The sequence below is a fragment of the Gouania willdenowi genome, chromosome 15 (assembly GCF_900634775.1).
Source record: "Gouania willdenowi chromosome 15, fGouWil2.1, whole genome shotgun sequence".
Taxonomy (NCBI): domain Eukaryota; kingdom Metazoa; phylum Chordata; class Actinopteri; order Blenniiformes; family Gobiesocidae; genus Gouania; species Gouania willdenowi.
Window position 1 is genome coordinate 31,841,909 of NC_041058.1, and position 21,611 is coordinate 31,863,519.

General features: G+C 36.8%; 1 protein-coding gene across 5 annotated transcripts in view; it reads right to left on the bottom strand.

Annotated features, from left to right (window-relative positions):
• The window catches only part of xpo1b (exportin 1 (CRM1 homolog, yeast) b), a 45,952-nt gene that overhangs the window by 14,052 nt on the left and 10,289 nt on the right, over nt 1–21,611 (bottom strand). For all 5 annotated transcript variants that reach the window (XM_028468117.1, XM_028468116.1, XM_028468114.1 and 2 more), the window contains 12 exons: nt 17,385–17,457; nt 15,952–16,013; nt 12,607–12,651; nt 9,357–9,538; nt 9,124–9,172; nt 8,893–9,012; nt 8,295–8,423; nt 8,058–8,216; nt 4,947–5,144; nt 4,557–4,695; nt 3,164–3,345; nt 302–458 (listed from right to left, as the gene is read on the bottom strand). In XM_028468117.1, the coding sequence (XP_028323918.1) occupies nt 302–458; nt 3,164–3,345; nt 4,557–4,695; nt 4,947–5,144; nt 8,058–8,216; nt 8,295–8,423; nt 8,893–9,012; nt 9,124–9,172; nt 9,357–9,538; nt 12,607–12,651; nt 15,952–16,013; nt 17,385–17,457 (1,495 nt within the window). The remainder of the gene's footprint in view (nt 1–301; nt 459–3,163; nt 3,346–4,556; nt 4,696–4,946; nt 5,145–8,057; nt 8,217–8,294; nt 8,424–8,892; nt 9,013–9,123; nt 9,173–9,356; nt 9,539–12,606; nt 12,652–15,951; nt 16,014–17,384; nt 17,458–21,611) is intronic.

The following is a 21,611-nucleotide window of genomic DNA, read 5'->3' on the forward strand; positions in this document are numbered from 1 at the left end:
TACGATACTCATTTGCAAGCATCAATACAATTGTTTTTTTGCATTTCTCTTGTTAATAAAAATATTTCTATGAAATTTTGGTGTAATTTTTTAATCCATGTGACATCTAAATGGTATCGAGTACCACATGGTTTCTTGAGTATCGGTATTAAGTTGAAAATTTTAGTATTGTAACAACACTGACTAAAACAATGTCATTTAGTTGACTAAACTAAATCAAAATTTGCTGTCCAAACTAACACTGCTGGTGATCATCATCCATTCGTGAAACTGAAAATGAAGAGAGTAGAAAAGGACTCACCATGCATGAACTCAAAGAGTTTGTTGACCACTGTTTTCAGGAACTTCCAGTGCGCTCTGAGGAAGCGTGGATACTGGCCAACGATGTACATGATGTTAGAGGCAATGATAGCCTTGTTGTCTTTTCCTCTTTTCTGTTCACACAGGCCCAGTAAATCCTAAAGGGCAACAAACAAACACTCATTCAGGCTCATGGGCTCACAATCAAAGTATAAGAAACTGACACAGTTGTATCATAAAGGAGGATGAGGGAAAAAACTAGAATAATGAAAAAAAAAAAATTTATCTTCAAAAATGTTTTTCTTTCAGATTCCCTCACTGTTGTTGTTGCTCTAGTAAAAGCTTCAGTTTGTATGTTTTTTTGGTGTTATTTGATCAAAAATCCATAATCATCTTTGAGCATATTGCAAGGATGTCCAGAAGCGTAGACGGCGGGCAGAATCGCCTACTAATCTCTTTCTGGCCGCCTTCTACTCTTAAACATGTTCATAAATGATCCCGTACCCCTTTAGCACAGAAAGAATCTTTAAAATCCATAAAAGATGGCATTTTTTTTACACTTTGAGCAACTTTTGCAACACTGTTTTGGTGGCCATTTTCTAAATCCTGCACGAAGTCTCGTAAGAGTTCATCTCACACTCCACCAAGCAGCAGCTTCAACGCCTCTCATCAGCGGTTCAAATCACTCTCCCTAAGCACGCAAAAGTCTGGGGCCCTGTCCACACGTAGCAGGGTACCATGCAAAACGCAAATGGAGTTTTTTCATGAAAATCAAAGGTTTATAAAAACTGCAATCAAAGTGTGGATTAGAGGAAAACACTGGCTATGCGTTTGAATAAGGACACTGATAACCGGAGTTTTAAGTTTCCAAACGTCACAGGGACTGTGCTGGTCCTGGTGCGGGTTATTCTGCTGTGCGGTCGCTCCTTGTTGCGGCGGGGAGAGCACTGCGGGCCCCAGGGACATGCCGAGCAGCATGGCCAGAAATCCATCCCGTGGCAGCTCCCAAACCATACTGGCCCCAGGGAGCACAATGGCATTTCTGTGCCATCTACTAGGGGTGTATCGATCCGATATTGATATCGGTCCAATATCAGCCAGAAAGCGAATATCGGATTTTATCGGACTGCATCTAAAATCTCCGATATATATTATATTATATATATATATATTGTTCTATTGTAGAATACAGTAAATATGTACGTACGTTATGTTGAAGGTAAAAATGTATGCAACCAATTAGTTAATAATAAATGGGTCAGTTTTTCTCATACCTACTGTTGCTGACTCTGTTAGAGTAACATCGCTTGATCAAGCCTTTTCTAACATTCCACACTACAAAATAATAAAAGTATGTATGATTCATGCGGATATCACATCAGTTCGATATTGTTATCGGCCAACACACAAAACTACAATATCGGTAATGTATCGGAAGTAAAAAAGTTTTATCGGGACATCCCTCCCCTCTACCCTCCCCGGTGGCCCGTTGTAGCGACAGGGCGGGTTCACACCAGACAGGCCTCCTACATGGACCTGGTCTCAAACAGTGTGCAACGTTTTAGCTTTGCAGGTGTGCAAAGCTAAAACGTTGCACTGGGACCCCAATGCATTAAGCTGCCCACGACAGAGTGTGACATCCATTCACTTGTGGACAGCACATTTATGTGGTTTTGTGTGGATGGAATTTTTTTTTTTTTTTAAACAAGGATGTGTGGACGTAACTTTTTTAAAACGAAGGACGGTGGCTATAAGTTTATAAAAATACATTCTACGTGATGAATGATCAGTGAATATGCCACCCAAACATCACACTATAAGCCAGCCATCAATACTGGGCTTTGTAACGAAGAAAAGAGTCACAGGTAAGAATTTTAATTAATTTTTTACTGGTAAGAAAAATTCGTAGGCCAAATTTGAAAAAAGTAGATTTTGAAGGGGTTTTTAATTCTTCTCTATGGAATTGAATATGTATTTTTGTAAAGACTGTGTAAAGCAAATTCTGCCATTCTATTCTAAACATTCCTTAAAACATGCTAAAAAAGTGCTATAAAATAGACAGAAGAAAAGCCACAATTATACTAATAAAATACACCAAAAGCCACCATATAGCATCATTTTGGTCAACTTTTCTGGCGGGGACGGGGGACCCCCCAGTTGTCACGTACCATCAGCGTGCCGTGAGTTTTAGTCTTTTAGGCCTTTTTTTCAAGACATCACTGGTATATTGTAATGTAAAGTGTTCTGAATGGACAGTGAATCTCTGTAAATGAGCTTTAGAAATACATGAACGTGACGCTGGACTTCAGCCAATCAAATCTTTCTACCAACAGAGCGATCCCCCGAGCTGTTTTAAGCGTTACTATTGGCTGCTCGAGCTGCTCGTCAAAAGTCAATGCGCGTTCACGATCTGAGAGTAGGGACAGTCCCATGGCTTTATCTTCCAGCTGAAGTCTCTAACGCGGCTTTTAGCACAGCGGGTACACGGCAAAACAAGAGGGAAAAGGAAGGCCGAGGGGGAGAAGCAACAGAATAAAGGCACAAACGTGTTCAGGAGGAACAGCGGACTGCACGGAGGTTCCTCTGACTGTGTGTGCGGCAGGCTACGCGCAATATACCAAGTCAGGGAGAGAGAGTGATTCTAGTTCCAAACTGGCATAATTTATCAGTCAGTCTGTGTTTTTTATTATTTACTTCATTTTGTTAAATGCAGTTTAAAACTCAAAAAGAGAGTTCAAAGTCAACTTAATTGTAATTTAATAAATAATTATTTGTCTTACTTTCTTTTTTAAATATCGTATGGATCTCGTGAAACCTATATTGTGTACTGTATTGTCCCAGCCCTACTGTACACTGTTCTTACCTTAATGACTGTGACCAAGAACCTCTTCTCGTCCTCTTCGTGCATCGCTCCACTGATGGACCCGATTGCCCAGCACAGTGTGTTGAGGTTCTTCCACGACCACTCGGTGCCGTTCACCTGGTTGTGTAGCTTTTCTGTCATGATGCGCTCTGTGTCTGCATAGTCCAAGTGAGTCAGATACACTGCAAGAAAACAGAAAGAACATTTACAATGTAATACTCACTGAAATATGAAGAGAACGTGAGAAGAGAAAGCTATTTAACTTTAGATACATTGGTTTATTAAATCTTCTTAAGTTAATAAATCTATATAATAATAGGGGTGTGCAATGCCATGAATCTAATAATACGTTTCACGATTTGCATGTCAAGATACAATACATCTCGATACTAAACAATAAGAGAAATATTGCAATATCAATAATTACAAATTTCACCTTTACAAGTACAAAATGGTATGAAATACAATTTATTTAATGTTTTTTATACTTGCAAGAACAAGTAAATGGTTATTAACTGTAATTCAAAAACTAATATAAAAAACAAGTGGTATGTTTATCAAACTGTCAAGTTTATTTTATGCTTAAACAACAGATTCTGATTCTGTTAAGTTAAAAAAAAATAAAACAAAAAAAAAGGAACCACATACATCTATGAAAGTGTCGAGTATATTTTATAAAAATAATGTGTAATCAACTTCCAGCTAAAATGCATTGAGGAGTGAGGAAGTTTAACAAGATCTGATGTGGTTCACTGACACCTAGTGACCGGGCATTTACGTGCTACGCATATTTTATAGCAATTAAATGTTTATTTTTGTTAAAAAACATGATTTAAAAATACTTTGATTTTGGATTTTTTTTTGATCAATACAAAAATCACGCGCTGAAATATTGCGATATATCCCACAATGCATTTTTGTTTCACTACAGCCAATATGACTCTTTCAAGCAAAATAGCTGCAAACGTGTCTCACAAATGGAAGTCTTAATTTATCTCCAGCTGCTCTAGAAGGATTTTTAAAGAATAGAACCTAATCAAACCTCTACTATCATATGATCTTTGATGTGGGATATTCACTACAGGTACGGTTTTAAACGATAGCAGTGGCCATTATTGTTGGTTTTTGTGCCCCCTAATGGCAATTCCACATGAATATTTACAAATCAGAAAATGTGACAACAGTATATGTAGCAAAAGTCACAAATATTCCTTCATTGTGAAGATTCTTAAAGGAGAAGTTCCATTTATTTTGGGATACACTAAAATACACAATATTTACACAAAAATGTGACTCTTATTACAGTAACACTGAGTAAACAGAGCTAATTCCTTTCTATGCAAGATGTGAGCAGGTTTAATTAAAAAAGGATGATGAAAGGATGTGGTCCTACCAAGGGTTTCCCTCATGTTTTTGTAGAGATTGATAGAATCCGTGTCCTTCATAAACTCTCGGACCACTTCCCCCTGGTCATTCTCCACCACCAGGACCTCCTCTGGCTTTGCCATCCGACTGACCATCAGCAGGCGCACCTGTCATGAACACATACATAGAAAGATATCAGTGACGACCCACTTCTATCAAGTCAACAAAAAGGGAACGTATTATCAGCTTAACATCTACAGACAGACAGACAACTGTCCACTGCCAACTCGTCTACATGCAGAAACACAACAAACTAAAATGGTACGATGTTTCTCAACCACTAATACAAGATTACTCATTCACAGCAGACCATTGTCACACTTTTTTAATGTGAATAGTTTAAAGTGATTGGCTGTACCTTGGAGAGGACGGGCAGGTAAAGCTGTCGCCGTGGCGGCACATCAAAGTGTTGGTTCCCAGAAAGCAGAGGAGATGTGGACGTGGAGAAAGGACTTTCCCTGTACAGCTCAGCAGCCAGGTGGTTCCAATACTCTAGACAGATTTTGAAGATCTCCGTCTCCTCCACCTCTGACACCAATAGCATGTAGTGGAGGGCCTGGAGAGAGATGACAGGATGATGTGTGAAATATTTCTGACATAGCCAAGGTCGCTCAAAATGATGCACTGCTGGAAAAAAAATCTGACTAATTAATTTGGAATCATTAAGTCACTGCATGGTTTAAATTGACACATTGAGGCATTCCTCACTACCTACACATCTATATCACAATACAACATAGTGGCATTGAATGATTTCAATCTGAACAATGTAAACATGTTTAAAGTTCTCCTTTAAGCATGATAATGTGAAATAGAAGAGAACAAATATGAAGCATGGTGTGCATCAGGTACTGTCCCACTACGGCTCCTCCCAGCCTTTACAATACTGGGACCAAAAAAAAGTGCAGTTACAGTAGCTGTGCTGTGATATTGTCAAAGCTGTTGTGCAAATTGCAATAGAATTTGTATTTTGAAATAAATACTGAAAAGATTAAACTGTTTCTGCATTCCTACAACAGCAAAGTCTCTCTGCATCTGAATGAAGGTGCATTAAATCCTAATGTGTAACAATGTGGAAATCAGAAGTATTTTTAAAGTATGTGCCAAGGGTTGTGAAGGCACTGCCAAAAGTACTTAAAAGCACCAAAAGCATTTGTTATTCAGTTTTGGATACAACAAACCAAAGGTAGCACTGAGAAATTACAAGAATTTTAAATTCTGTTTCCTTTATGACCAAAGTTGTATTTTATAGAAAAGTAATCAACTCCAATACTAAACTACACCTTCATATCATCTGAATTAGGGTTGTCACTAGGGCTAGGCAATTTTGCCTAAAAAAAACAAATCTTCGATTTTTTTTAAAGAAAAATTAGATTTTCGATTCTCTATTTTTTTTAATGCACTTAAAAATGATTGCAGACATCGGACATATTGTCAAAAGTGCAACTTTATTGCTGTGATTGTCCTCAACAGTCAAAATGCATAAAACAATCCCAATATAAAAAGTAAATGAGGTTCTGTCATTCAACAATTTCAAGCTTTAACCAGGTTTAAGTAAAAGTACAACAGCAACTTCACAGTAGCTTCAATTTTCTGATTAAGAAATCATATAACTACATATTTTATAACATATAACATTACAATTAAAATGACAAACTCTTAGCATTTCAGCATAGTGTGAATAAAAAATTAAACATGCCTGTGGCACACATATAGCGTACTCAAAGGGTAAACAAATGGGGGCGAGTTCACATCGGAACACGAAAAAGTCCGAAAAAACTGTGATGGGAAAAAAACAAAAAAATTGAACACGTATTTGCAAATTAAAATAGTTTTTTATTTACAAATTTGATTAATCAATTCAATCAATTTTTTTCTCAGTACCGATACTCTAGGAAAAATATTCAGTCCTTAATACCATTTCAATACCACAGGGACTTAAAGAAAATGACCCCAAAAAATAAATAGAAATATTTTTATTAACAAGAAAAATGCAAAAATACCCTCTATTACAACATGAATTAAATAATAATAATAATAATAATAATAATAATAATAATAATAATAATAATAATAATAATAGAGTTAACTTGCAAAAAAAAAAAGTTTGAGGTCATGTAAAAAACAAAATAAAAATAGATTAGAACAATAATATTTTGAGGTAGTGCTAAATATTAGGTTGGGGGATGTGTACGGTACACTGCCGCTGTGTGTAAAGAGAGAGAATGGGTGAGAGGTTAGTATAGATACTTTTGAAAATGAGAATTGTACCTGGATTCAAGATTTAGGTATTGATACTTTTTCTGAATATCAATAGTTTTGACAACCGTAATCTAAATGCAACTTGAGAAATGTTTACTAAGTGGCTTTCTGATCAGTACTACTTGATGTTAATATGCAAACATGGGGTGTTTTTTATTTCATTTTCACCCACCCACCCTTCCAGATTATCAGAAAGGGCATCAGGCAGTTTCAGGTCATCTAAAACATTTGTTTAGCAGCTGATATTTACTCATGCTCTGAAGGAAACATTTTGGTCTCAGGCTGCAAACAAAAGAGCTACAAGTTCATATTTTAGCTTTCCACAAACTATCAAACCTCACTGTTGGTCAAATCATTTAACAGGCTGAAGATTCTTAATATCCTCAATAATTCATTTTCCTCTCATTTCTGCCATGTTTCATGCTATTATTTTAGTTACCATGACTTTATACCCGACCACACAATGCAGCATGCTGAGATGTAAATTTCCTCTATTAGACATCAAACAGTTCTACCCACTACAGCCACTGGATGTCAGTGTTATGCAATCAATAAAGGGGAGCGTGAGTGCTAAGATGACACAGCAGGCAGCTCAGGCAAAGCTTTAGGGTTGATACGTCATCATTTACAGATTCAGTCTGAGCAGCACATTTCCATGTGGAAGGTTAGGGTGTGTTCACGCTAAAGCAACTGTGTCTGCATGTGCATTACAATAGAATACTGAGGTCCATCAAAGCACAATAACAATACGTGAAGTGATGATCATTGCGTTAATCATGGAGACATCTAAACATTTCATATCACATGAGCTCCACAACCTGGTCAGATACATAATAGCAGTCCATCCATCAATGGCACTAACCACACGTGTTAAATGTGACATTTATTATTGTAGCAATCTGTTCTACATTTGGTATACAAATATATCCATCCGTTTTTCATTAGTAGTTTAAAAAAGAAATATAAAATCCTAATATTTATTGAAAGACAACAAATATCTGGGGAGCCAAAAGAGCTGGCTCATATTAGAAGGCCAAAACTCACTAATACACTGGTTTCTTGTGTATAAACAATACTAGGTGTGAGCAACCAGGGGGAAAAGCCTACACGGGTGAACTAAAATAAATGTAAATGCCATATTGTTTGTGAGTTCTCCCTTATTCTATTGTAATAAAATGCACTAAAATCACATTGAACATTCACTGACCTCCATCAACGTCTCTCGCAGGTTGAGCCGTTTCTCAATCAGCTGTCCGTGCTCTTTGAGGAATGTACACAGGAAGAGACTGAGGTTCTGAATAAAATTCTGCTCGTCATCCTTCCCATTAGCATAGGCTAGCCGGATGTTCGTGTTCAGCGGCAGCATCTAAAAAAGGAATCGGCTCACGATTAAAGAGTGTCAAATGGAAGAAGCAGGAACTACCTGCGATGTAAGTGCTTCTACCTGTTTCAGCTGACACATGGTCAGTGTGAAGAGTGTCACAAACTGCTCCTCGTACTGGCTGACGCTCACTCCAGCGATTTCCGTCAGGCACTTCAGCGTCACGTTGCGGAACATGGGCACGTTCAAAAACTGCAAATGATCACTTTGGTTAAACAGTTTTTTTTGTTTTTTTTCTACGATCATTTCTATAATAACCAATCCCTGATTTAATGCATCTGACATTATTAATATTTCAAAATGAAGTTCGAGCTAAAAATAAAGCAAATGTGTTAACATAACAACTGACTGCGTTTTCATCACCAAAAGGCATAAATGAATAGATAAGATCTAATTGGTGAAAGCTACAATGATGTCAATTATCAGGACATTGATGCTGGTATTACTATAGAACTTTATAGTGTAGAGGAATAATTGCCAGCGGCTGCAACAGCTTTATTTTTTATTAATGTATGACATTTAATGATTGTTTGAACTACATAAGACATCTTTCATACAATTAGGATAATCACATTTTAAATCTTCTGATTTAAAGGGACTTGTTTTTTCAACGTCATCTTAAAAATACTAAAATAAAAACTGCGTGTTTGTGTGTCCGAACCTTGTAGACCAGCGTGCTGATCAGTTTGGTTTCAAAGATGTATCCCAGAGGAATCCAGTTAAGGAAACGCAGGAGGGTCTCTAGTGTGGCATGGACCAGAGGTGCATTCTGGGAATTTTCCTAAAGTACAGCAACGACATGCAGAGAAATGGAGCTATAACGTAATATAAAATAAACACAACTGTATCCAATGGGGTTCAGATGTTGCATGACAAAAATCAGAATACATACCATAACAAACTGACACAGTTGGAATATCTGTGAGAACTCATTGCACATGCTGAAAGACAGAATCAGTATTCAGGTTAATATTTCGGTGCCACATGTAATTAAAACCTGACCTCATGTGAGGTTTGTCAGCATTTTAAATGACTGTTTTTCTGTCCACTCAGAACTTTTTTCTTATTTTACAGAATCCGGATGACACTTAATAAAACGCAGTGAGTCAGCAGCATCGTGCTCACCTGTCTTTTAGATGCTTGGCCTTGACCTGTGTCATCTGACCACTGGAGAAGTCAAACACCTCCTCACTGAGCAGCTTCAGAATGATCATGTTGTTCTGACAGAGACTCTCACTGGTACGACTCGCTCCAACGATGTCACTAATGAAGGTGGGCCAGTGCTTAGGCCACTCCTGTTTCAGGATCTGCAGGAACACAGGTTTATTTACAGTGATTAGAAACTTTATTTAGTGCATGTTATAGCACAGTGGTAATACACTGCTTCGCTGAAGGATGTAGGTTTAGTATTTAGGATGAACATTTTAACACTAATGTGTAGTAGTAGCCATGCTAGGCCTAAAATGTTTGCGTTTACAATTGAACTTCAATGTTCACCCATCAAAAACTTGTTAACATTTGAATATCTTCATTTTAAATTTTGAATAAAAACTACAGAGAAACTAATACTCCTTATCTGGTGAGTTAAAACTCATTTCACCCCTTTCTTTCAGCAGAGAACAATTACTAGACCTATACGACTTGGTCATTTAGTTTCATAAATTAATATACAGAATAATGTATGTAATTGATAATTGAAGCACTTTCAAAATAATTGTATTCCTGCCTGTATTCAGTAGCAGTTACTGTATATAGAAAACAAAATGTTATCTATTGTAGAATGGAATCCAGTCGCTAACATGATAAGTCAAACCGTGAGACCAGGAACAGTACTACGCAACAGTAAACCATGATGTGTCTGTAGGGACATCTGCATTAACTCAGTAATAATTATATAACTTATGTCAAGTTCCTGTGAGTGACCAAAAGACATTAGGAAACCAGAGCTTCAGAACAACTACAAGTTAAAACTTCATATTTGATCACATTGGACATTTTTAGGCTCCCTTTATGCAACGTTTTCAAGTAAATGCGCAAAACTTTTGTTCTGTTTTGTCTGTACGTTAAGAATGGAACTTTTAAAAAAACAGGCTCCAGAGTGTACATTTTTAAAACACTTCCATCTCCGTGTAAACAGGAACAGGCACTTTCTGTGTCACAGGCATGTTCACTAAGGCTGTAGAACCTCAGAGTGATGAAATTTACCTGAACTTCTCCAACAAAGTGTTGATTTACTTCACCATCACTTGGATAAGCGGAGACATGTTTTGTTCTGATGACAATCACAGTGCTGCACTTCTACTTAGAGTTATTTACCCAAACCCAGGGTTGGGTTTAATTTAATTAATCTAATTAACACGGACTCTAGTTGGATTTGGATCAGATGCTGCACGGTGAATGAACGGTCGATTAGAGCGAGAAAGATGCACAGATGTTTGCTGAGGAGGTGAATGGAGGATGTCCTCTGGTACATGATAAAATGCATAAATTACTCGTTCTTGATTGGTTGTGTAGCTGTGTGTGTCAGATGTGTAGAAGCAGGTTGCTGAGTTGTGTGTTGCAGCAGTGAACCTCTACGTAGCGTGTAGTGTCACATGAAGCCGTTTACAGTTGTATGCTGAATGAGGGACAAGTAAATAAACCTGAGTTAGTAAATAAACTCACCTGGGATTGTTCTACATGTGCACGGTGAGCAGTATTTGAATAGTGTCAGGCAGCAATGGCTTAGAGAGAGGTCTGCTTTATTCTGGGTTGGACAGGTTCAGGTCGTATTCTGTCTCTGCACATGCACTCATTTTGGATCATTGCAAACCCACACCTCCATCTATTGGCCTGGCATGTGCACTACATCATTTTTATGTTCCCATAGTCTTATGTAAACACAGATCATTTTGAAATTGTTGCCGTGTGAATGCAAACCTTTTTTGAAAATAGAAACAGAAGCAAAACGTTGTCATGTAAACAAGGCTTTCGGGGTTGGTTGGTTCCACAGGATCTTAAAATTCATCATTTATGATACTACAGCAGTGTTTGTTTCATAGTATTCTGAGCAAAACGTATCCGGACAAAGTGGGTACATTGATTGCAAAAAGAGTACCTTAATACTGTTCTACAGCTGAGAAAGACACTAACTACTGAAACATACAATAGTTAACAGACACTAACTACTGAAACATACAATAGTTAACCAGACACTAACTACTGAAACATACAATAGTTAACCAGACACTAACTACTGAAACATACAATAGTTAACCAGACACTAACTACTGAAACATACAATAGTTAACCAGACACTAACTACTGAAACATATAATAGTTAACCAGACACTAACTACTGAAACATATAATAGTTAACCAGACACTAACTACTGAAACATACAATAGTTAACCAGACACTAACTACTGAAATATATAATAGTTAACCAGACACTAACTACTGAAACATATAATAGTTAACCAGACACTAACTACTGAAACATACAATAGTTAACCAGACACTAACTACTGAAACATACAATAGTTAACCAGACACTAACTACTGAAATATATAATAGTTAACCAGACACTAACTACTGAAACATATAATAGTAAACCAGACACTAACTACTGAAACATACAATAGTTAACCAGACACTAACTACTGAAACATATAATAGTAAACCAGACACTAACTACTGAAACATACAATAGTTAACCAGACACTAACTACTGAAACATATAATAGTTAACCAGACACTAACTACTGAAACATATAATAGTTAACCAGAGACTAACTAGTAAAACAGGACGACTGGATGAATCTGGAGCTCCTGCTCCCTCAAGGCCAAACAGCTTTGGCTCTGCTGACGTAAGCAGTGACTCATTCTCAGCAGCATTAAAGCAAAGTCACTCGTGTAGCCACAGTGAAGCATTCTCTCTCTCTCATTCACACATACACAAATATCACTACACACATTTCCTTCCTGCTCACATCAGTCAATAACATTTCTCCACCTTTTTTTTTTTTCAAATCATTCCACATTACCAAGTTCCTTTACTCTCTGCTAATTATTAACCAATCACATTACCCTCCCATAAGCATGCATCATTTCTACAAAATCTACAAATGTTCAGATACATAACACCTTCTTCTGATATAAATGCACACGTTTTCTAAAAATGTATGATATTCTGCCTTTTGTCCTTTATATCAATGCCTTTTTTTAGTGCAATGTTGCTGGCTCTGATTTGTTCTCCTGCTCTCAGAGGGTTGGGCTTAAATGCCAGAACATGTTCCATTAATTGACATTTCTAAACAGAATGTAACTAATATTAAGATTACATTTCCACATTTATCTAAAAGCTAATCTCAACCATCTCAACTGAAACTTACCTGAACAAGAATCATGTTCAGCTTCCCAATGTACACTTTTTCTTTCTGAAAAACAAATAAACAGGAGGAATATTAGACATTAGACCCACACTGCAGCCATATCAGGGGTCCAGCATTCAGTCACAACATTCAATATTCACTGTGGAACACAGCAGCTCCATTTAATGCAGGGAAATTAATTCATTTAAACTAAACTTTGACCTATGATGTTACCTGTTGCAGGTGTTTGTTTTCACAGAGGGATCAGTCATTATCTGCCTTTTACAAAAAACAGTAATCTGAAGAACACTAAAATGACAGCCTGGTAAAACGGATCTGGTCATAATTGCTATCCTGACAGCAGGCAATCATTTCAAGTTTAAGTTTGTTTAGTTGCACCACAGACTTATTTCTTTGAACATTTTCATATCAAAGCTTAGTATTAGCATCTACCTAACACTTTAAGCTACATTTTTATTAGTTCTAATCTCATTTTAAGATGCTTTTCTTGATAAGTATTTTATGTGTCACAATCTTTGTAATTCTTAAAAGTATAAACATTGTTCTCTTAAAGGGGACATGTCATGCTATTTTTCACCCATCTCCCTTTGTTCAAAGAACCTTAAAAACATAGTATTTGAGGTTTATTTTCTCCAAGTGTTAGTCTCTGAAAAGTCACTTTCTGAATAGTTCTGAAATATGGCCATTTTAGGGCCTACTTATGCATATTCATGAATGGGCGTGTCTATAGACGCTCACTCACTTCATGTCTCGCTCTTTTACAAGGTGATCAGTGATCACCAAAGCATTTTTATTTTTGCTATCCACACACTTTTGTTATTGTTTTCAGCCAAAAAACTGCACCTTACAGTAAAACAGTGACAGTGAGTCTGTCTCAGTTCTTAGGGTCTCGCAGCAGCAGCAGTCATTCAAACTCTCACTGGAGTGTTAAGTCACTTTCTTCTCCTCTTCTGCTCTTTTAACTACAGGAATAGTACATTTAAGGAGATAATCATTTGTTTTCTCCAACCGCTGCATCGCATTGTGTCACAAACACATATAGACAACAGGTTAATCAAAGCGCCGAACCGCAAGAGCGTAGTACACCTCCGCATGAACAAATAGTGCATATACTACAGAGTACGTTCTGTATTCAGTTTTACTGGTAGCATCACTCCTTCGCTAGCGAGAAAACAATGGTGGATTTTTGCAAAAGTTTTCATCAGGTGGGGGGTGGAGTCCATGGGTGGAGTTACCAGCGGAGGGAAGAGTATTTTCTTTCGCGATTTCACTTGTGATGTCACAAATGTAGACAATTTGAAACGAAGCAATTTCTCTGTGTTTTAAGACTTACACAGACCACAAACAAACAACTGGATGGTTTTATTTCACGTTTTATGTGCCGGTGGACACTCAAGCTACCTCATATGTGATCAAAAAAACTGCAAAAGTGGATTTTTTATAATATATCCCCATTAATTATTAGCCAATGACAAACAACTGATTAATTTGAAGCACTGTTGGTTAGATAATACTTTGAGGGGTACTATGAAATATAATTTTACCTTTGTAGCATGTGTTTTATTTACAATACTACTATTAAATGTTTCTATACTTCTCACCACACTGAGGTTTAGCTGTATTTACTTCTTTGTAAAGCAGCATGAAGCACAGTGTAATGAGTTTCTTTGCAAAGCCACGTTAACAACCTCTAATTAAAAGGTTGGGGCTTCAATCCTTGGCTATTCCTGTCTGTTTGCCTAAGGGTCCTTGAGCAAGAAACCAAACCTATGGCCTCCCATTTTACCGTTTTTGCAGAAAACAGAAATTTGCATTCTGAAACCTTAATACATTTTTCCCCTCTCTTTTTTTTTCAAATCGGGTCCCAACATTACACAGAAATGCCTCACATGCATGTTTTAGGACAATATCCTCCATGTCAAGAAAGAGTAACAAACATACAAATATCACCAATTCTGCCCATAAACCGGTTCAACATCTCGCACCACGTGTTATGGTTCAAGTGGTGATCAGATTATCCTGCGTCTGAAAATTATTGCAGAGCACCATCTGAAGTGTGTTTTAATGTTGCATTAAAATGCAAAAAGGCACTGGTACAAAAACAGGTTGAGCTGTTGGGTGCATTAGCTGAACTGGTGGTGAGTTTACCTGGTGACACGACACCACAGAAGCGTTGCACCTCCAATCACATGGCTGAGCCGAGTTTCGTACAAAACGTGAGGGTGATTCGCTGGTTTGTAATTATGAAAGACTATTGTTAAAAGGGCCAAATCACAAATTTACATGGTATTTTTCTAGCTTCGACATAATCTCGGAGGATTTTAGCGCTACCATCCCATCTCTGTAAATCATCTGAAGCATATAAAATGTAAAACTAATAATAATAGTTGACTCAATTAACTCAATTTAGGAAGTTTCATAGACAGTAAAATCATCTAAACAGAAAATGATAAAAAGGGAAAAAAATTATGCAGAAATGGGTCAACCTTGAAACAGGATTTGTTACGTTTCAAAGTGGAAAATCTGAGGCCTATGTACATCGCTGTGTGTAGTATAAAGCGCTATACAAGAGAAGTCAATTTACCATTTATCCACAGTGTTCCAATGCTGAAAGTAGCTTTATTTTCTGACTATAAGTCGCACAGGAGTATAAGTCAAATCAGACAAAAAAAATGTCATGAAGAGAGAAAAAAAAACATATATTAGTCGCATTTGTTTAGAAATTTATTTAGCAAATTACAAGGCTCTGCTTTTAGCCAGTCCCTCACAAGTTTCTCATTCAGTCCAAACTTTCTTCTTGCTGCTCGATGACCATTTTCAGCTGCACATTTTACTACCTGCAGTTCTAAATCTGCAGAAAAGAATTTTCTTTTTATGGTGACTTTGTTTGTGTTCAGTTTATCTTAGTGGTCTTTAAGTTAATGATTCTGTTACTTTTTTCTGTGGTAGGGGAGCAGCATTAGTTGTCACAAGCTCAGAGCGCCCTCTCGTGGCGATAGACGGTAATGTTTACTCCTTGGTTCATGTGAGTACGAATAAACATTTAAAAAAATGTTAAACATATATTTTGATAAATAAGTCGCACCAGACAATAAGTCCAGGACCAGTCGAACTATAAAAAGTGTGACTTATAGTCAGGAAATTACAGAATTTGTGCACAACAGTGCAGGTGACCTCATGCAATAATTCTACACATTGTAGGGCCCTGTGGAATAATATCTAATCCAGTCTGAGTGGTCCGGTTGGCCATGAGCTCCACTTCTGCTTTACAACGCAGCTGAGCGAGATCTGATCTTTAACACAGGTTCAAATGTTCATTCCTGTGTGAGGAACGTCTGTACTTACCTCTACATTTGATGCGTCCGATGAGGTCTTGATAATGAGGCCAACAACGTACTTTTTAATGCCTACAAAATACACAAAAATACCAAAGGAACATCATTAGCATGAATATAAAATGTGCACATTCACATCCTAACATGACAAGCTGCCTGAAGACCATTTTTCAGTGGTCCTTGAACAATCTGCTGACTCGTATAGAATCTGCCAATCATTTGTACCTAACAAAGCCACTAAGGTAAAAAAGCAGAACTTGGATACCAAAATAAAACTACAGTGTTGTGGCTTTGGCATTTGTTTTGAAAAAGCCCTTTGACAATAATGATTGCATTGCAGTTTCAGGGAAACACTTATATTACACACTTAAATTAGACCTGAAACGATTCATCGATTAAACTGATTCCATGCATATCCTGCATTGATTAATTAGTGTTACCACACCCACTGGGTCTCGGTTTTGCTTCTACTGCTATTGAACTGTTGCCTAGCAACCCAAAGAAGCAATGAACAGTCATCTGAGCGTGTTAGCCAACTGGCGCTGAAAGTTCACCAAAAAGAAAAAGACTGTGACACAGACTGGAAGCACTAACTGAAGGTGTATTACTTCAACTGGTCATTGTAACAAGTGGTGACGCTTTATAATGCCATCATGCAGTGATTTTATCTGGTTTTACTGGTTTATTTGTGGAAACCGTATTACAAAAACAGTGATAAAACACTTCAAAGGCAATGATTACTTAAAAATAAAGTGCTTTTATTTTATATTGGTGGTAAAACGTAGCAACAAGCATTGCACATTATTACAGCAAAAAAATATCAAATTTCAGTTGTTGCATTTAATGCAAGAATATCATGTAAATGAGAAGAATAAAATATTGTTGAACATGAGGGAAAACCTATTTTCTTCAATTTAGCACTTTGGTTGTGTTTATTAAGACAATGTTGCGTTAGAGGCCTTTATTTAATTAATACCTATTCAACAGGATGTGTTAGATTATTTTATGTATATTTATTTTGTGCAATAAAAAGACCAAGAAGCATAAAGACCGCAAAATGTCTAAATTTCTCTTATATAATTAACAGTTTTTTTAAGAAAAAGGTGATCAATCGATTATTAAAAGGGTCATTTTTTTTATTTTATAACAGAACACCATATCTTTACGTACAGCCATGATACTTTGTTAATATTTGGCCTGTACTTTAGGGGAAACCGTTAAATAACCACGAAAGGCTGGTTCTAGTGTATTTTTGATTGGTCCGTCTCCTAAAAACCAAAGTGCAGAATCTAACCTAATTCTAATGCCGCCTATTCAACTCGCTGAAGCAGTAAATAACCCAGCATGCTTAGAGGGAGAGGAGACCTCAACATGGCAACCACCAACCAAAACACAGACTCGTGGACAGTATAAGTTCAGAATACCAAAAAGGCCATGCGTTACCTTCACATTGGTTTCTGGGGAGAATCTTCCATCTTGTTTTGATGACAGTTTCCAGAATCTGAAGAGCATAGTACTGTAATGTGTGAGAGGAGGAGAAGAAGCATTAGGAGGAGAAACCTGACATCACCAACAAGTATTGTGTCAAGTCAATACAAACCTAAACAGATGTTACTAAGTGGACCAGCCACATCTTTCATGCAGATTTTGTATTGTTCTATACCACATTCATGTGAGTTTGCTGGTGTAATTCTCTGAGCACCATTAACCTGGAACACTGCAGAAGTCTTGCTGATTCTCACAGCATCAGACCAGACAGTCAAAGACACCATGAAAAGCGCACCCACCTATTAACCAGCTTTGCCTCTGAACGTTTTAAGTGTGGCTCACATGTTCCGGAAGGAATACTACACAACCTGTGGAGGGTTGGGCACCGAGAGCAGTTTTTATTTTTATTCATTAACAAAGTTGTACAAATAAGAACTGTGTCGTGAATAAAACATCTAGATCAGGGGTGTCAAACTCATTTTAGTTCAGGGGCCAAATACGGACTAGTTTGACCTCAAGTGGGGAGCAGAGGTTGGGAATCGACTTTGCATTTCCATGTATAAGCGATATAAAAGTATGTAGTATATAAGGCGACGACATCTCTAAGCAATAGGTTAAAGGTAGTGATGATATTTATTTAATTAGGGGAAATTTTGTCAAAATATTTAAAGATTGAACAGGATTTTGGAAAAATTAGGATTTCTTTCAACAATTTGCAGTATGAAAACCACATTGGGAAAAAATGTGCAAGGAGCTCAAAGAGCAGTCAACATTTAAAAAGACATTTCACAATAACAAAACAACCAACCATCAATCAATCAATCAATGCCACTAAAAATATTATAATATAAAATACCGTACTATAAAGAGTCACATAAAATACTATAGGTTTGATTCTATACAATAAAAAGTCCATATAAAATTTGAAGGTAAAAATGACTTTCATTGAGTTCTACAAGCATGGGGAAACTGCCAACCTCTGCAGAGTTTCATTGGATGGATTGGATTCTGTTGAAATGTTATGTTTTTTTAAAGTGTATTATTTTTGCATGGACGCCAATATTTATGTTTGGATAAGATACAGCGATTTCAAATTACTCCCAATTTCTGCTTAACTTAAATAAATAATTCCCATGAAAAGTTTATGTTTCTTGAATATGCCAAAATTCCCAGATTCCCATGGAATTTTGCCAGATATTTTACACCCCTTTGCAACCATACCGAGATATCCACAACTAAATCATTTGGTCATTTACAATGTTTTCTCAGTCATTTTTAACTTTCCCCTGGAGGGCCATTTGGTTGTTCCAAAGGACCGGATTTGGTCCCTGAGCCTTGAGTTTGACACATGATACAGATTCCCCTCTGCTTAAACTAACAGCAGTAGCAGTCAACACTTCAACAAGGCAGCAAATTTTCCACTGTAACAGAATGTGTAGCATTTTTACAACCTAAAACAAAACAAAACAGATACGGTTTCTATAATGTTTTTGTATTAATTAATCTATTCTAGCAGCTCTGTGTATAAATATTTGAATTTAAATAAACATTAGAAGATTAACTTTTTCTGAATTTTGTGTGACTCCTTAAACAAGAGGTAAAAGTGGGGCCTGAAGCCAGACTTTTTCTCATTTATAGAACTTTATTGAACAAAGCAAATTATTATTCTAGAAGAACATTTTGAAGATCAAACAAGATTCACTTAATATTTCTAAAACTATCATTAATTGAAACAAACTTAAAAATTGTATTATTTATTCCCAAAAACAATAATTTGTGTTATTGTTTTATTTCAAGGCTTTGTATTTCTGTTGGGTTCTATGAATCTATAGGGTGAGGGTGTCTTTAAAATTATTAGAATTTAAGACATTTTTAGAGGCACAGACAGTGACACCAGCTTAATATGAAACAAACATTTGTCTTGAAAACTACAAAAAGATTTAAAAACAAGGCCAGAATATACGCTTGTTTTGTATGAATACAAATTTGAGTTCGGTTAGTGAAAGATGTGAGAAATACAAAGGTATTACTCTGTAGAAGATCCTTTCCTAATGTTTTGGGCCTCTGATTTTCCATAATTGTGGCCAGAAAAAACGGAATTCACGTTCTGAAATGGAAAAATGAATCCGACACAGAAAAAGCTCCTAATTTAAAACCAGGGACAATATCACATACGCTATATTTCACTGAGAAACGAGTGATTAAATGTCGAGAAAGTGAAACAAATGGACAAATGTGTGAGATTATGTAATAATCCTGCTAAAAACCTCAAGTTACGTTTTATGGTTTGAGAAGTAACCATGTTAACCTGTGATTGAAAATGTATGCAGAGCTTCATCTGAAGTGTGTTTTCAATGTGTTGTGATGAACAAGCGGCATTAAAAACCATAAATACACTGGTACAAAGACAGGTTTAGTTGTTGGTGTATTAGCTGAACTGGTGATGAGTTTATCTGGTGACATGTCACAACAGAAGCATTACACACGATTGCGGGATTTGCCTTAAAACGTGAGAGTGATTATTAAAGGTTTCATAAATAGTGTTTTGGGACCATAATCACACATTTCTATGGGATGTTTCCAGTTAAAAAAGTGTATTGCAGTGTGGGTAACGTAGTCTCTCTTGATTTCTGAGTAACCTTCCCAATTTTGTAAATCATCTAAAGCAAAATATAACATTAAAGTAGTTGACTATTAACCCTATTTAGCATGCTTAGTATGATTTTGGGAAGTTGAACAGCCAGTTAAGTCATCTAAATAGAGAAAGATGATGAAACAAACTAAGTGGAAATAGGTAAACCCTAAAATGAAATTTGATGAATTTTAAAAAGGAAAATGGCTGCCTTGCTATGGTTGACGTACAATCTGGAAAGAACCTGACACTTTACGCATCTTTAAATTCCCTTCTTCAAACTACGGTTCATAAAGTGCTGTCAATTGACAACATGTTGACTGGTTCAGCCTGTGATTGAACAATCGGGCAGAGAAAGTGCTTGGGGTGCACTTCAATTTCTGATTAGAAAGAGATACTACAGATAAAAACAAACACACATTAATGTGTTGGGTTGCATTGGACCACAAAGGCCTCTTTTTGTTTTCCACTTGCAACACTGAGACTCAATCCCCATAACCAATCCATAAGCTCATCATTTTCCACTCATACTCTACATTAAACTAAGAATGTTCCACAACAAGTCAAATTTCACTGTCAGTCTGACTCAGGCAGCAATATGTTTGTCCCATTCACTAGCAGCTGCCATGATTATAAGAGATAACTGCTACAGTATGCATTTCCTGTGTCAGTTGTCCTAATGTTATGACTGAATTGGGGTACGGGAATAGCATGTAATCAGTTGAGAAGCTAGTTTAGTTTTTAGTTCCCTGTTGTCGATGCCCAATCCTGAACCACACGAGTGTGTTTAATCAGCATTGAGGCACAACGTTGCCCTTCTTTAAAGTAACCCAAAATCTGCTGGTGTCAAAAAGAACAGCAAGACCCACTGCAGCCATTTCATCTCATACTTTCACTGCCCACTGGTGAAAAGTAAAAACTCATATTTGGTTCATTAATAAAAGGTTTGAATGTTTCAACTATAGGGACCACCAGTTAAAAAAAAGGAAACGTTTCAATGATGTGTAGTACAACATGTTGTCACAGACGAATTAACAATGAGCAACAGACAATGAGGAAGATTAGCACGGTGAAATCTCCTTACAGGCACAGCCTCACCTTTGGTGCTGCACAGAATCAGTAGTGGTGTAACAATACATCGATCCACATCGATTAATTAATTAATTAACGATCCAATTACATCGATGCACAATGAAAACATTGATCATCAGGGATGATGGCAGAACATAACAAAACCTTGCAACCTCTGCTGCCACCCCAATTACTACAAGGTACTATGCAGCCGCTGACCAGTAACGCCCCACTGCCGATCCCTGAATGTGGAGCCAACCACTATAAAACACCAACGAAGAAGTATCCCAAGAACGGTACGTAACCTGCATTGTTTACATTGTTGCTCAAGAAAAAGAAAGAGTTAAAATGATGAACTATATATCAGGAAATGAAATAATAATAAAAGTGCAGCGCTATAGTTGTGATGCTGATTTTAAGACGATAAGAATTGAGCTGAAGAAGGTTGTTTTGCTAGTTGTTTAGCATGCACGTGAGTG